General features: G+C 37.4%; 1 protein-coding gene across 3 annotated transcripts in view; it reads right to left on the bottom strand.

Annotated features, from left to right (window-relative positions):
• Positions 1-17929, bottom strand: part of CPD (carboxypeptidase D) — an 82578-nt gene that overhangs the window by 8922 nt on the left and 55727 nt on the right. For all 3 annotated transcript variants that reach the window (XR_005784701.1, XM_040455446.1, XM_040455445.1), the window contains exons 11-17: positions 16725-16894; positions 12047-12370; positions 9427-9622; positions 5722-5857; positions 4265-4396; positions 2369-2464; positions 2202-2266 (exon numbers count right to left, since the gene is read on the bottom strand). Coding sequence is in view for 2 of the 3 variants with exons in the window: in XM_040455446.1 (XP_040311380.1) it covers positions 2202-2266; positions 2369-2464; positions 4265-4396; positions 5722-5857; positions 9427-9622; positions 12047-12370; positions 16725-16894 (1119 nt within the window). In the remaining variant the exon portion in view is untranslated. The remainder of the gene's footprint in view (positions 1-2201; positions 2267-2368; positions 2465-4264; positions 4397-5721; positions 5858-9426; positions 9623-12046; positions 12371-16724; positions 16895-17929) is intronic.

The following is a 17929-nucleotide window of genomic DNA, read 5'->3' as shown; positions in this document are numbered from 1 at the left end:
GAAGGAAGGAAGGAAGGAAGGAAGGAAGGAAGGAAGGAAGGAAGGAAAGAAAGAAAGAAAGAAAGAAAGAAAGAAAGAAAGAGCAAAGCCAATCTTCAATTCAATTCAATTCAAATGTAATTGCAAGGCACCTTGAATAGCCAAAAACACTCTTGAAAAAGGAAAAAGTTGGAGTACTCACACTTCTTAATTTCAAAACTTACTACAAAGCTACAGCGCTCTGAACAGTGATACTGGGGGAATAGACATAAAGACCAGTGAAACAGAATTCAGAGTCCAGAAATAAACACATACATCTATGGTCAACTGATTTTTGACAAGGGTGCCAAGACCATTCAAAGGGAAAGAACAATCTTTAAAACAAATGGTGCTTGGACAATTAGATTTCCACATGCAAAAAAATGAAGTTGAAATCCTACTTCCTATCATATACAAAAATCAACTTAAGATGTATCAATGACCTGGGGCACCTGGGGGGCTCAGTCAGTTAAGTTGGAGCCTGCTTTGGATTCTGTGTTTCCCTCTCTCTCTGCCCCTCCCCAACTCACGCTCTGTTCTCTCTCTTTCTGAAAAATAAACATTAAAAAATGTAAAAAAAATATATATACATATATACTATATATGTATATGTATATACACACACATATATATACATATATATATATATATCAATGACCTAAATATAAGAGCTAAATCCATAAAATTCATAGAAGAAAACATGGAGGTAAATCATGACCTTGGATTTGGCTATGAATTCTTAGATATGACGAGCATGAACAACAAAAAGACAGATAAGTTTGACTTCATCAAAATTAAAAAATTTTGTGCATCAAAAGGCATTATCAAGAAAATGAAATGACAACCAACATAATAGAAGAAACTACTTAAAATCAAACATATGATAAGGGTTTAGCATCCAAAATATATAAAGAATTCTTATAACCTAACAACAAAAAGACAACCTAATTTTAAAATAGGCAATGGAATTTTAAAAATAACAAAATAAGGGGTGCCTGGGTGTCTCAGTTGGTTAAGCATTCCACTTCGGCTCTGGTCATGATCTTGCAGTTTGTGGGTTCGAGCCCCAACGTGGGCTCTGTGCAGACAGTTCAGAGCCTAGAGCCTGCTTTGGAGCCTCTCTCTCTGCCCCTCCCCCACTCATGCTCTGTCTCTGTCTCTCAAAGGTAAATAGATGTTAAAAAATTTTAAATAATAAATAAAAACAAAACAAAGTAAAATAGGCAATAGAGAAACAGACATTTCTCCAAAGAAGATGTACAAATGGTCAATAAGCACATGAAAAGATGCTCAACATCATTAGTGTTTGAGGAAATGCAAATCAAAACTACAATGAAGTTCCACTTCATACCTGCTAGGATGGCTATAATTTAAAAAAAAAAAAAAAGAAAAATAATAAGTTTTGACAAGAATGTAGAGAAATTGGAACTCCTATACATTGTTGGTGGGAATGTACCAAATAGTTCATTGGTCCCTTAAAAAGTTAAACATAGAATTAGAACATGGGTAGCAATTCCACATCTAGATATATACCCCAAAGAATTGAAAATGAGGGCTCAAACTTACAGTTGTATGCTGTACAACTTGTTCTTTATTCTATAGCCAAAAAGTGGAAACAACTCAAGTGTTAAATTGATAAACTGATAAACAAAATGTGGTATGTACACACAATAGAACATTATTCAGCCATAAAAAGCAATAGAGGACTGATACAGGCTAAGAAAATGGTTGAACCCTGAAACCATTACGCTAAGTGAAAGAAGACAGGCACAAGGGACAAATATTGTATGATTGCACTTACAAGAAATATCTAGAATAGGCAAAACATAGAGACAGAAAGTAGAGAGGCTACCAGGAGTTGGGGGGTTACCAGTGGAATCAGGAGTTATTGCTTAGCAGATGCAGAGTTTCTTTCTGGGGTGATAAAAAAGCTTTGGAAACAGATGGTTTAGAATAGTGATTAGTTTAATTATATTAAATGTAATTAATGTCACTGAACTGTACAATTAAAAATGATTCAAATGGTGGGAAAAAATGCTGCCAGAGGTTAAGTTGAGGGCTGTCTCATCAAGAAAGCCATGAAGCAGCTGCCATTCACTTTGCTTATATCAGAAAAGTCACCTATTCTGTCACTCAATGGCCAACAATTATACGCTACTTTCACTGTATTCTATAGAGCATACCTTCATGCTGCCCAGGTGACTGTGCCATTCTGCTCCACGCATTACGCCTCCTGGGATATTCTCATCTACAAAAGCATTGAGAGACAGAGGCTCAACAAGACCTTAAGGTAAGACACCCTCGGTCCCTGAAAGCACCAACAAGAACAAAGGGTATGGAAAATACTTACCTGATTTATTTGGGCAACTGGGCTGACCCATGTGCATGGATGGATGATTATTTGCATAAAGAGATGCCAAATGCTTCAGAGTTTCTTTGTTTTCCACTATAAAAAGAAAAAATCAGAAGTTGGAGAAATCCAAAAAATCTTACTCCAAGTTCAACTTCATGGATATAAAAGTCATCTTTCTCTCCTTCTAATTAATCTTAAACCCCACTGAAGTGCATTGAGGAATTATTATAATTAATCACATAGTTCTGTTGAGCCCAGGACAATCAGACTAAGAAGATACACATCTTCCTTGTATTAGAAGGTACTAATGGTTAGTTTACACAACAGGACACCACACTAAAATACAAACTTGCTTGGTATGTTTTCTTACATTTAGGGCAATGAAGGCCTAATAACAATATTCCTTATAGGCTGCATTTAAACAACACAAACTACCTCCATATACGATGGCCCCAGAGACATTCAAGAAGCAATTGTTAAACTCATCTAAGTGCAACCAAGTCACGGGGTGCCTGCACGGCTCAGTAGGTTAAGCATCTGACTTCAGCTCAGGTCATGATCTCACGGTTTGTAAGTTTGAGCCCCGTGTCAGGTTCTGTGCTGACAGCTCAGAGCCTGGAGCCTGCTTTGGATTCTGTCTCTGTTTCTCTCTCTCTCTCTCTCTCTCTCTCTCTCTCTCTCTCTCTGCCCCTCCCCCACCCACGCTCTGTCTCTCTCTCTCAAGAATAAATAAACATTAAAAAAATTTTTTTTGTTTTAAATGCAAGCAAGTCAGTCAAGGTTTAAAGCAGGGAAGGGCGATTCTGTATTGCTAATTTTTTTTTATTAATTTGTTTTATTTTTTATTTTTTTTAGATTTACATCCAAATTAGTTAGCATATAGTGCAACAATGATTTCAGGAGTAGATTCCTTAGTGCCCCTTACCCATTTAGCCCATCCCCCCTCCCACACTCCCTCCTGTAACCCTCTGTTTGTTCTCCACATTTATGAGTCTCTTATGTTTTGTCCCCCTCCCCATTTTTATATTATTTTTGTGTCCCTTCCCTTATGTTCATCTGTTTTGTCTCTTAAAGTCCTCATATGAGTGAAGTCATATGATTTTTGTCTTTCTCTGACTAATTTCACTTAGCATAATACCCTCCAGTTCCATCCACATAGTTGCAAATGGTAAGATTTCATTCTTTTTGATTGCAGAGTAATACTCCATTGTGTGTGTGTGTGTGTGTGTGTGTGTGTGTGTGTGTATATATATATATATATATATATATATATATATATATATACACACATACCACATCTTCTTTATCCATTCATCCATCGATGGACATTTGGGCTCTTTCCATACTTTGGCTATTGTTGATAGTGCTGCTATAAACATGGGGGTGCACGTGTCCCTTCGAAACAGCACACCTGTATCCCGTGGATAAATGCCTACTAGTGCAATTGCTGGGTCATAGGGTAGTTCTATTTTTATTTTTTTGAGGAACCTCCATACTCTTTTCCAGAGTGGCTGCACCAGCTTGCATTCCCATGTATTGCTAATATTTGCTTAAACACAGTATGAGTTTCTTGAGGCAGGCATTGTGTTTTATTCACTTTTGTATTCCCAATGTCCATAGACATAATAATTATTCAATAAATGTTTGTGAACTAGATTGAACAAATGTGACAAGATGGCTGCACTGGATAAAGCTGGCCCATCATTAGATCTGACCTCTCTCCTCCAAGTAACTGAGCTGTTGATATAAGCACAATCTTCCCAAGTTGGTTGTTGCTCATGGAGTGTGCTCAAATGCTCACAATTTTTAAAAAAAATTTAGAAGGAACATTACCTAATTGGAATTTCCTATCTAAGCTTAGAAAATATATACATAAATTGATATTCTACGTACCTGTTTGTACTGGTTTGTCATACGGGTATGTGACCAGCACTGAACCACCATCTAATGCAACAGAAAGACTGAAGTCCTGTTTTTGAATCAAATTTTCAATGATTGCTTTAGTCTCAGGCTGGGAGGCATTATCTAAAAAAAAATGCAAAAGTCAAATATGAAGTACCATTTCAAAATTTTAGTATGAATAGCTAAGAAAATATTCTCTAATGAGCACAATCAGAGGGTAACTTTAGAAATCTGTATATAAACACTGTATGACTCAATACTATCTCAATAGTGTGAAAGATATACTCTAGAAGGTAGATTACTTTGAGTTTTATATAATTCAGGTAGTGTGTAAAGGTTAATGACTCTAAGCAAGCTTAAGAAAATTCTTACTGGAAACAAAAAGGGATGAACATATCCTCTATTTTTTTTAAGTTTATTTATTTATTTTTGAGAGAGAGAGAGAGAGAGGTGCAGAGAGAGGGGGGAGAGAGAATTCCAAGCAGGCTTTGCACTATCAGTGTGGAGCCTGACATGGGGCTTGATCTCACAAACTGTGAGATCATGAACTGAGCTGAGATCAAGAACCAACTAAACCACCCAGGCGCCCCGAATGTGTCCTCTTAAAAAAAAATAATATTGAGGGGCTCCTGGGTGGCTCAGTTGGTTAAGCATCTGACTCTTGATCTCGGCTCAGGTCATGATCTCACAGTTCATGAATTCGAGCCCCACATGGGGCTCTGCGCTGATGGTATGGAGCCTACTTGGGATTCTGTCTCTCCTTCTCTCTGTCCTTCACTGATTGTGCTCTCTCTCTCTCTCAAAATAAATAACTTAAACTTAAAATAATTTTGAGAACATATAACCTATCTTTGAAAGAAAATAAGATTTTCAGAAATCAGGATGTTTTCTGTAGCACTGTTTGCAAGAGCAAAAAATTAGAAAGAAAGCAAATGTCCATTAGTAAGAAAATTGTTCAACAAACTAGAGTATTGGCATACAGTAACAGTGTACTAAGATGTCATTAATAAGAATGTTAGAGATCTGTAAGTACTGAAGTGGAAAGATACCAATGATATACTCAATGAAAAAAGTTGAAGAACATATGTATAGTTATGATTCTGTTTAAGTAAATAAGAAAGAGGCTCCTTTACATCAACATACACATTAATTGTGTGTATGTGTGTACGCACATACATGGGGGGATAGAGAGAGAAAAAATATATATCTGTATGACTAGTAATGGAACCCTTCCAATATTATTGATTGAATTCATAAGAAAACACTTGAATTAATTTGCAAATAATAAAGGAGAAAAATTTGACAAGTTTCTAGTTTGTCATTTATACCTTACATGTACAACCAGGAAGGAAGTTCCCCATTATTCATCTACACAATCTACCAGTTTCCTGGCTAAGAGAAATCAAACTATGTGCAAAGCAGTTTAATGGCTCCAAAATTAGTCTTACTTGTGAAGTCTGTATCCAAGTCTTTGCCATGAGCATTTGTCTGTCCTCTTTTTGAAGTACAGTCTTTCTCTTGTGCCCTCTCTCGCCCATCTGGATTTAGAGATGGGACAATCACAATTCTAGTCCTGTCAACCAGCTAAAAGAGAAACAGAAACCAGTGAAGTTTATTAGCAATATGTGGAATCATAACTTCCCATGCCTCAGAGTCTTTATTGTTTTATTTTATTTTTTATTATTATTATTTTTATTTTAGAGAGAGAGTGCAAGCAGGGGAAAGGCGCAGACAGAGAGAGAGGCAGCACAGACAGAGAGAGAGAGAGAGAGAGAGATTGAGAATCTCAAGAAGGCTCCAGGCTCAGTGCAGAGCCCAACGTGGGGCTCGATCCCAAGATCCTGAACCACCAAGGTTGGTGGTTCAACCAACTGAACCACCAAGGTGCCCCAAGTCTTTACTGTTTTACATAGACTTAAAAGGCAGGACTAATATAAATAAAAATAAAATTCTCTCTTGCTTCAAATAAATTTAAAAAGAAATGAAAAACTACCTGCACAACTATTTCCAGACTTCCTAATGACTTACAAAGGGGTCAGAAACCACTACCTGCAGGCTAAGTCCAGCCCGCTGCTTGCTATTGTTTTTTGTTTTTTTTTTAATTTTTTTTTTCAACGTTTATTTATTTTTGGGACAGAGAGAGACAGAGCATGAACGGGGGAGGGGCAGAGAGAGAGGGAGACACAGAATCGGAAACAGGCTCCAGGCTCTGAGCCATCAGCCCAGAGCCTGACGCGGGGCTCGAACTCACGGACGGCGAGATCGTGACCTGGCTGAAGTCCGACGCTTAACCGACTGCGCCACCCAGGCGCCCCTGCTTGCTATTGTAAATAAAGTTTTATTGGCACACAGCCATGCCCATTCATATGATTGTTTTTGTGCTGTAATTCAGAGTTGAATAGTTGCAACACAGAACAGCTGTCTCACCAAGCCTGAAATACATAGTACATGTCCCTTTATAGAAAATGTTTGCCAAACACTAGGTAAAACCAATAATAATGCTTAAGACTGTATTTTCCAGGTTAAAAAACTGGAATGCATATTGTAACAAATATCAATGTATGTCTGGAAACAATGAGACAGAAGAGTTGAAATCAGCATGACAAAAAAAATGAAGTAAAATATTTGCCTTACCCATAATAATTTCTCCTCCAAATGATCCATATGCATCAATACCTACATATGTGGCATGAACTAATTTCTGATATACTTCATCTTATCTTATATATTTCTGATAGTAATTCAGAATAAATAATCCCTGGTTTATTTATTCTGCTAAAACAGTCTAAAGATTGAAAATATTGGAGACCCTAAATTCATTAGTTCTTAACTTTCTCCACTGGGAGAGGGTTTTTTCTAAAGTGTACATGCTTGAGCTTTGCTACAGGTCTCAGGGTATGTGTATATTTTCTTGAACTTGCCAGATAATTCTGGCCCTCATCTCAAAACAAATGACAATCTAAAGTAACATTACGAGGGGCACCTGGGTGGCTCAGTTGGTTAAGTATCTGACTCTTGATTTCAGATCAGATCATGATCTTGAGGTTCATGAGATCAAGTCCTGCATTGGGCTCCGGGTTGGCAGCGTGGAGCCTGCTTGGGATACCCTCTTCCTCTCTCTCTCTCTCTCTCTCTCTCTCTCTCTCTCTCTCTCTCTCAGCTGCTCCCCTGCTGGCACGCTCTCTCTCAAAATAAATTAAAAAAAATATTTAAAGTACAATTATTGGGGTGCCTGGGTGGCTCAGTCGGTTAAGCATCATGATCAGGTCATGATCTTGTGGTTCACAAGTCCGAGCCCCACATGGGGCTCTGTGCTGATAGCTCAGAACCTGGAGCCTGCTTTGGATTCTGTGTTTCCCTCTCTCTCTGCCCCTTCCCTGCTCATACTCTGTCTCTCTCTCTCTCTCTCTCTTTCAAGAATAAATAAACATTAAAAAAATAATAAAGTATGATTACTAGTTCTAGTCTAATTGGGCCAGTGAGGCAAATTCTCACAAGCTAGAAGTTTTGAAATTGCTGGTAGGTATTTTACCTAGGTCATACAGTCTCTTACAACCATAATATCAGTAGGCAGCCATCTGGCCAAACATTGGAATAACCTAAAGAGCTTTTAAAGGAATACTTATAGGGGCGCCTGGGTGGCGCAGTCGGTTAAGCGTCCGACTTCAGTCAGGTCACGATTTCGCGGTCCGGGAGTTCGAGCCCCGCGTCAGGCTCTGGGCTGATTGCTCGGAGTCTGGAGCCTGTTTCCGATTCTGTGTCTCCCTCTCTCTCTGCCCCTCCCCCGTTCATGCTCTGTCTCTCTCTGTCACAAAAATAAATAAATGTTGAAAAAAAAATTAAAAAAAAAAAAAAGGAATACTAATATTTTTAGGGATGGGGCCCAGGCACCGGTATTTTTAAAAACTTCCCAGATGTTTCTAATGTGTAGCCAGGCTTGAGAAACACTATCCTAGATACTCTCCCATTTTTAATTTTTTTTTTTAATTTTTTTTTTCAACGTTTTTTATTTTTGGGACAGAGAGAGACAGAGCATGAACGGGGGAGGGGCAGAGAGAGAGAGGGAGACACAGAATCGGAAACAGGCTCCAGGCTCTGAGCCATCAGCCCAGAGCCTGACGCGGGGCTCGAACCCACGGACCGCGAGATCGTGACCTGAGCTGAAGTCGGACGCTTAACTGACTGCGCCACCCAGGCGCCCCTACTCTCCCATTTTTTAAGAACAGAACAAAACATGTCCTTGGAGTACTCTTTACAACTCACATTAAGAAATCAATACAATTTGCTTTGCTGAAAATGGTAAAATAATTTCTGGTCAAGTCTGATTTAAGTTCATCTCAATCCTGTAGGTACTTTCTGGTCCTAATCATGATCTCAGTTCTCCCCAAATTTCTTTTAGGGGAGGCAGTATCATGTAACAAAACAGCACAGACTTGAGAGTGAGACACGCTTGGGTTTAAACCCCAGTGTTACCACATACTAGCTGTGTGACCTCCTGTAAGTTATCAAATATCTCTGCCTCGATTTTCATATCTATACAATGGAGATAACAAATTGAGAATTAAATTATGATGTATGCAAAGTATTTGGTGTAAGTACCTGACACATAGGGGAGGGGCAGAGAGAGAGAGGGAGACACAGAATCCGAAGCAGGCTCCATTTCTCTGAGCTGTCAGCACAGAGCCCGATGTGGGGCTCGAAGTCACGAACCACGAGATCATGACCTGAGCTGAAGTCAGACGCTTAACCGTCTGAGCCACCCAAATGCCCCACCTCATTTTCAATATAGTGTCCCAATTATAAGTCACTAGCAATGGAAGTCCCTCAAGTTAGAACGTACAGAATGGTAAGTAAAGATTGGAAGGGTAATTCGACTAGTAAATAAAGGAGTAAAAGATTGAATGCAAATCTCTAGTATTTTCTTTCTCTATGCCTCTAATTATATACAAAGAAATACAGCAGAACGACACTGTTAACGGTGAGTATATACAAAGGTGGTCCATTTTCAAAGGGTAAAGTTTATAGTAATGCACTAAAAGTGCCTCTGTGTAAAATTTAACAGGAAATCTGAAAAATTTTTAATGGTGCCTTGATATCAAGGTATGATTGAGTTTTTTCCTTCTAATGCATGTCAAAACAGGCTATTCTCTTACTTGAGTAACAGCTGGGTTCTTTCTGTAGTTTAGGCAGAGAAATTCCGCCAGGGCCAAAAGCAGTTCGGTTCCGACTGGAGCATTTCCATGGACACCAGCAACAAAACGGATCTTTGGTTCTTCGGGTTCAGATATGTTGGGCTTGTTGGAGATCTCAAGGGACCAGATGTGACGATATTCAGAACTCTGTCCCAAACTTTCGAAAATCAAAAACATCAAGTCAGCAAGTAATCAAGCATTATGTTAAAGCCAACATACAGACTTTTTAAAAAATATGTTTCAGACATGAACACAAACATGAAAAGCCTTTCAAAAAAGAAAGAATGCATCATTGTGTCAGAAAATCTGAAGAAAATCGCTTTTCCTTGACCAAAGAAAATCAAATACAAGTGAGATATTATCAGATATAGGGAAGAGTATGGTTTGGTGCAGCATTCCTCCATATTCAGTCATTTTCATACCATCTTCACATATTTGCCCTTTCTTCTATAATCTATACTATTTACTTAATGTGTGGCTTTTAAATTAACTCGCTTGAAATTTTAATTGTGGAAAAATTTAAATATACATAAACGTACAGAACCTTTTTATTTTATTTATTTATTTATTTATTTTTTAATTTTTTTTTCCAACGTTTTTTATTTATTTTTGGGACAGAGAGAGACAGAGCATGAACGGGGGAGGGGCAGAGAGAGAGGGAGACACAGAATCAGAAACAGGCTCCAGGCTCTGAGCCATCAGCCCAGAGCCTGATGCGGGGCTTGAACTCACGGACCGCGAGATTGTGACCTGGCTGAAGTCGGACGCTTAACCGACTGCACCACCCAGGCGCCCCCAGAACCTTACTTTTTAAATGTAAATTAATTTATATAGATAAGATACTTTATACTTTACTATAAATGCAATACCAGTATCGCAGCAAACATCCTAAAGTGCTCTGCTCTTGCCCACGAGGTCTGAGCTTAAGGCCTGGTTTCTTTTACACAAAGGGAGATTTACAAGAGTTACATAGAAAAAAAGTTAGCATTAAATTGAGAAGGATTAATAGAATAGAAATTATTGGTTTCCCATGTTTCTAATCAGTGATACTTAGTACCTGTTGGTGGACCACCTAAAACTGTCTCGTGTCCCATCACCGGCAGGTGTTGCATATTTGGGGGAAAATATTTAACTAAAAAGTGCATCTTGATTTGTAAGGTTGAAAAAGCTTAAATAGATGAAGTAATGAATAGCAAAAATAATGTCCAATTTTATCTTTAAAATAAGAAGGTCTATAAGCTCTATACAGCACTAAGATGGACAATATTAAAACCTGAACTGGACAGAAATATTCAAGAACCAGTTGAGGAAGAGAAGAAAGTGGTATTGCCAAAGTACTGGCAAAAACAAAGTAAAAATACAGAAGGCTAGATAATGTTCATAAGGCATGTAGTAGAGGGCCATCAGCTCGGGGCAACTTGTAGAGTAAAACCCTCAATAAGCAGACAACAGGAATCAACAAATGAAGAAAATAATTTTCAAGTAATTGTAACGATTTTTTTCTCATCTTATTTTTATTCTATTTTCTTTTTTTTTCTTAATTTTTTTTTTGTTTTTTTTATTCTCAAGTTAGTTAACATACAGTGTAGTCTTGGCATCTGGAGTAGAACCCAGTGATTCATCTCTTACGTATGACACCCAGTGCTCGTCCCGAAAAGTGCCCTCCTTAAGTGACTGTAACAAGATTTAAAGAAGGTTTGTAATGAAACAGTGAAACTGAGGCAGAGAAGCCCCAGAAAATGAAGATAAAGGCTGGCTCAGCATCGGTTTTACTTAAGCCAGTACTGGATATTTTCCCAGGACCCTTGATCACAGATGTCCCTAAGGCTTCAGGGAAAAGCAACTGTGAATAGAGACTAGAGTCCGGGGAACGGCAGCAACCAGGCTTCATTTTCTTTTTAAAAAAATTTTTTTTCAACGTTTTTTATTTATTTTTGGGACAGAGAGAGACAGAGCATGAACGGGGGAGGGGCAGAGAGAGAGGGAGACACAGAATCGGAAACAGGCTCCAGGCTCCGAGCCATCAGCCCAGAGCCCGACGCGGGGCTCGAACTCCCGGACCGCGAGATCGTGACCTGGCTGAAGTCGGACGCTTAACCAACTGCGCCACCCAGGCGCCCCCAGGCTTAATTTTCTATTTGAAAAGAAAGAATGATCTCTGACAGGTGAACTCACAGTTCCAAATTTGTCCCTTGCCCCCAGAAAAATAAAACAAAGAAACAGTACGTGAATCTGCAGCTGCGAAAGTGGAAAAAGCGTTTTTAATTCAAAGTTATCACTAGGAAGAGTAATTTTATGTTTTCCAGGAGGCACAGACCATCCATTGCTAATCTAACAAGTAATTCTCCTCTAATGTTCCTCATAAAAGTTTTCAGATTCATTGTTAGAAAGAACTGTTTCAAAAGAAGTAAATCCAATTCTCCCCATATGCAGTTCCAAATAAATTACAAGAACCATTCAACATGGCTTATGTTGAATGTAACTTCTTTAAAAAAAGAAAAGGAAAGAAACAAAGAAAAAGAAAAGAAAAAAGAACGAATGAACGAACGAATGAAAAAAGCAGTAAGAGGGTGACACTTACTTGGTGAGATTTGTGATGTGTGGGTAGTTCATCACAAGTCCTCTCAGAAACTCTGATAAGTCTTTGTACGAGTGGTATCGGTAAAGAGCCAGATTTGAGGAGGACCGTAACATGAGGCTTTCCAAACCATTCTCGGCTGAGAGGTCTTTAATTAAAGTTTCAAACTCTTTAGTGGTTGGATCACTGGCATCATCGGTGTTGGTGCTGTCCCCCTTTCCTTTCTTTGATTCATTGTTTGAATCTGCTGACGATCGAACAAGTGTGAAGTTGACCTGAATAGCACCTTCACTCTTTACAGTCACATTCTTGGTAACTGGATTATACCTGTAATAAAGGGGAGATTAGAGCCATGCTTCCACAGGTGGAGTACCTATGCTTTGCAGAAACAGAAGGCTGCAGAGGATATGTGAATCCTTGAGATAAATCCTATGAGAGTCAAATTTTTAACTTTGTGATAATTTATTATTTGTTTTAAACATAAATTAACAAAGAACAGACATGGGTAAACTGTAAAATACGAGTGGGTTTTTAAGATTAAATATATGACCTCAAAAGAAAGTTAGTATTTGCAGTAAATACTCCACGTCTCCTGGAATCTGAGTTCAGTTGTCTGTCATCAGGGTATACGGTTGGAAAAATTTGAGAGGTACTAACTTAGGACATTAACTACCAAACACATCATTCTTGCCCTATTTTTCAGATATTTTGCTGCTTTCGTTTTTCTAATACTATGACAAAATGTAAGAAAAACAGAAAAGACCTCGTTTCTCATTAGTGTGAAGTTCTAACCCATACATTTTATGGACCAATAGATATTTGAAATCTTTTTTAAAAAAGGTAGCAGTAACTAGAAATATTTTCATGTTCTTACCCTTACTTCAATATAATGTTCAAGCTAACTCTTCAGAAATAAGATAACTAGTAAGGGAGGGGAATAATATCCAGTTGTAACATCTATACTTGTTAAAACACAAAAAAGAAAACTACAACACGGTAAAAATGATGCATTTTGGATTAAACAGGTGGTTCTGATTCTAAGCTGTTTGTAAAGGGTAGAGAAGATAAAGAAAATTAAGTTTTATCCAAGGAAAAAAGTCCTAAGTTCATTGTCTCTCTCTTTTTTTTAAAGTAAATATGTCTTTGTAGAAGTAAAACCTGTAAAAAAAGATGAAAATGTCCTTTTTTAGAGAATTAGAAATAAGAAAGAAAATTTCACCAAAGCAATACCTTAACATAATAAAGGCCATATATGAAAAACCCACAGCTAACATCATATTCAATGGTGAAAACCTGAGAACTCTTCCTCTAAGATCAGGAACAAGACAAAGATGTCCACTCTTGCCACTTTTACTTAACAGAATACTGGAAGTCCTAGCCATAGCAGGGGGGGGCCCGCCCCGTCGCAACCCCGCCCCCCCCCCAAAAAAAAAGAAAAAAGAAAAGAAGAGAAAAGAAAGAAAAGAAATAAGATGCATCCATATTGGTAAAGAGGTTAAACTGTCACTATTTGCAGGTGACATGATATCATACATAGTAAATCCTGAAGGCTACCCAAAAATCTACTAGTAGTAATCAATGAATTCAGTAAAGTTGCAGGATACAAAGTACCCAGAAAGTTGCAGGATACAAATACTACCCAGTAGCATTTCTACACATTAATAACAAAGTAGCAGAAAGAGAAATTAAGAAAACAATCTGTTTACAATTGCATCAAAAAGAATAAAATACCTAGGAATAAAACTAAACAAAGAGGTGAAAACCTGTACTCTGAAAACTATAAAACACTGAAAAAAGATATTGAAGATGACACAAACAAATGGAAAGATATTCCATGTTCATGGATTGGAAGAATCGATATTTTTAAGATGTCCTTACTACCTAAAGCAATTACAGATTCAATGCAATCCCTATCAAAATACCAATAGCATTTATTTTTACTTTTTTTTTTTATTTTGAGAGAGGGAGAGAGAAGAGAGAGAGAGAGAGCATGTGAGCAGGGGAGAGGCAGAGAGACAGGGAGATAGGGAGAGAGAGAGAATCCCAAGCAGCTTCCATACTGTCACTGCAGAGCCCAACATGGTACTTGATCTCACAAACCATTAGATCATGACCTGAACTGAGATCAAGAATTGGATGTTTAACCTACTGAGCCATGCAGGTGCCCCCCAACAGCATTTTTCATAAAACTAGAACAAATTATATTAAAATTTGTATGGAAACACAAAAGACCCCAAATTGCCAAAGCAATCTTGAGAAAGAAAAACAAAGCTGGAGGTATCACAATTCCAGATTTCAAGATATACTGCAAAGTTGTAGTAATCAAAACAGCATGGTATTGGCACAAAAATAGACAAATATAGATCACTGGAATAGAATAGAGAGCCCAGAAATAAACCCACGCATACACGGTCAATTAATCTATGATAAAAAAAAGGCAAGAATATACAATAGGGATAAGGTAGTCTCTTCAATAAATGGTGCTGGGAAAACTGGACAGCCACATGTAAAAGAATGAAACTGGACCACTTCCTAACACCATACACATAAATAAATTCAAAATGGATTAAAGACCTAAATGTGAGACCTGAAACCATAAAAAATCCTAGAAGAGAACAGAGGTAGGTAGTAATTTTTCTAATCTTGGCCAAAGAAACATTTTTCTAGATATGTCTCCTAAGGCAAGGGAAACAAAAACAAAAATGAACTATTGGGACTACACCAAAATAAAATGTTTTTGCACAGTGAAGGAAATCATCAACAAAACAAAAAGGCAACCTACTGAACAAGAGAAGACACTTGCAAATGATATATTCAGTAAGGGGTTAATATACCAAATATATAAAGAACTTATACAACTCAGCAGCCAAAAAACCCCCAAATAATCCTATTAAAAATTGGGCATAGGACCTGAATAGACATTTTTCCAGAGAAGATATATAAAAGGTCAATAGGCACATGAAAAGATGCTCAACATTACTAACCATCAGGGAAATGCAAATCAAAACCACAACAAGATATTACCTTACACCTGTCAGAATGGCTAAAATAAAAAAGATAAGAAATAACAAGTGTTGGTAAGGACGAGGAGAAAAAGAACACTTTTACACTACTGGTGGGAATGTAAACTGGTATAGCCACTGTGGAAAACACTATAGAGGTTTCTCAAAAAATTAAAAATAGAAATACCATATAAGCCAATAATGCCACTATTGACTATTTGCTCAAAGAAAACAAAAGCAGTAAATTGAAAAGATACATGCACCCCTATGTTTACCGCAGCATTATTTATAATAGCCAAGAGATGGAAACAACCTAAGTGTCCATCAATAAACCAATGAATAAGGAAGATGTGGTGTATATACACAGTGGAATATAATGTAGCCATTAAAAAAAGATGAGATCGTGCCATTTGCAACAGCATGGATGGACCTAGAGGGTATTATGCTGAGTGAAATCAGTCAGACTGAGAAAGCAAATACTGTATGATTTCACTCAGATATGGAATCTCATAAAGCAAACTAATAAACAAACAAAAAGCAGAAACAGACGCATAAATACAGAGAAAAATCTGATAGTTGTGGGGGGCAGGTAAGCAAAATGGGGGAAGAGGAGTAGGAGTTATGGAATGAATAAGTCATAGAAATAACTTATTTCTATGTTATGGACTTCCAGTTACGGAATGAATAGGTCATAGAAATAAATGGCACAGTACAGGAAATACAGTCAATGGTATTGTAATAGCATTGTATAATGACCAACGGTAGCTACACTTACAGTGAGCATAGCATTATGTAAAGACTTGTTGAATCACTGTTGTATACCTGAAACTAATGTAACATTGTGTGTGAACTATACTCAAATTAAAAATACTTTTTTTAAATAGAAAAAAAAAAGAGAATGGTTTAAGTGTGGATAGAAAAAAGTGTGAAAGAGCTTTAAAAGGGAACAAATGTATGGGTGGCTCACTAGGTTGAGTGTCCGACTCTTGGTTTTGGCTCAGGTGATGATTCCAGGGCTGTGGGATTGAGCTCTGCTTGAGATATTCTCTCCTTCCCTCTGCCCCTCTCCCCTAATCTCTCTCTCTCTCTCAATAAATAAATGAAAATAAAAGGCAACAAATGTAACTTCTAGTCATTGGACATGACTAGAAGTATACAGCAGAGCAGGAGTCCTTTTTTCCCAACTAACAGGTGCTTCCCAGAATTGTTACCAATAGTGAAGGAAATTACTCACATCTAGACAGGGAGCAGTGGACCTGAGAGGAGGAGGATAAAAGAGGCCACTGTCCAAAGTGCATAATTTCACAGATTTCTTAAATGTGATAATTCATGTACTCACTTTATCACTAGAGGAGATTCAAATGGGTAACCAGCTCTAAACTTCCCAGCATGAAAGTCAGGGTTGCTTGGCTTCTCTGGGGCTTTCTGGCAATAATCTTCTAGGATACAACCATGTTTGTCTTTCCTTAAGCACTCAATTTCTTTTCTTTTTTTTTTATTATATGAAATTTATTGTCAAATTAGTTTCCATACAACACCCAGTGCTCATCCCAAAAGATGCCTTCTTCAATGCCCATCACCTACCCTCCCCTCCCTCCCACCCCCCATCAACCCTCAGTTTGTTCTCAGTTTTTAAGAGTCTCTTAAAGCACTCAATTTCAAAGTATTCATTCACTCACCCTCGAGCAGATGCTGTGATCTTATAAGTTCCTGGAACCAAGAGACGCCAGTAATCTCCAGTTTTGTAAGTAGTCACTGGGTGATTAATTTCAGCAACGCTAATGGTGGCATTTAATATACCCCTGCCGTCCGTGGCATCTAGGACAAATCCTTTGACACCTTGATGAACCTGGATAAAGTACAAGGACACCCATATGTCAATGGTAAAGATCATCATCTAATTATTTTGGGAGCTTACATCCCAAATAACAGATTGGTAATAAAATAAACATGGGGAGCAAAGAGGAATTTAGGAGTTGACAGTAAAGGTAAACACCCATTAAACAAAGTATTTTAGTTGCTGAAAGGCTAATTTTTCATAGGTTATGTTTGTCTTTATCATGAAGAATATAAATAAGACTGTTTAAACTTCAGCACTTCTGACAATTTCAGTATATAGGGCATTCTACAAGAAAACTGTCCTGGCCTCTTTAAAAGGGAAATGTCATTTTTAAAAAATGGACGGACTATTATAGATTAAAGTGAATAAAGAGATGTAATAATCAAATGCAATGTATAAACCTTGACTAGATCCTGGTTCTGAAATACAGCTATGAAAGACATTTTGGGGGAAAAGAAGGAAATCTGAATGTGGGCTAGGTATTAGGTATAATTAGAGAATTACTGTTAATTTTCTTCAGTGAGATAATGGCACTTGAAGATGTCATATAGAAGAATATCCTTATTCTAAAAGATGCATTCTGAAATATTTAGGGGTGAAATGCCATAATAGCTGCAATTTATATTGAAATAGTTCAGGAATATATGTGTATGTGGGTAAGTTTATATAAATAAAACAAATGCAGCAAAATGTTAAAAACTATCAAATCTAGGTATTTATTAGTAACAACTTTTCTATGTGTTTAAAATTTTTCATAATAAAGTGTTTTAAAAAATTACTATGCAAACTCATAGCCTTTATGCCAGTCAATGCAGCAAAAAGAATAAAGCAGAAAAGTACTGGCACAAAGTATTAGATTACCCTACTAATTAACTAATATTAGCATATTTCTTACAGTCTTTACCTATTGGTCACCAAGCATATTCAAACAAAAGGAAATTAACCATTTCAACAGTGAACCACTGGCAAAAAGAAAAAGAATGAAAACACTTACCCCCTAGCCCATCTTTCTATCACTTGACAAATGCTTAGGGGTGTATCCAA

Source organism: Herpailurus yagouaroundi, unplaced genomic scaffold (genome assembly GCF_014898765.1).
Source record: "Herpailurus yagouaroundi ecotype Mexico unplaced genomic scaffold, PumYag 215, whole genome shotgun sequence".
Classification (NCBI taxonomy): domain Eukaryota; kingdom Metazoa; phylum Chordata; class Mammalia; order Carnivora; family Felidae; genus Herpailurus; species Herpailurus yagouaroundi.
This window is presented reverse-complemented; position numbering and strand designations above follow the sequence as displayed.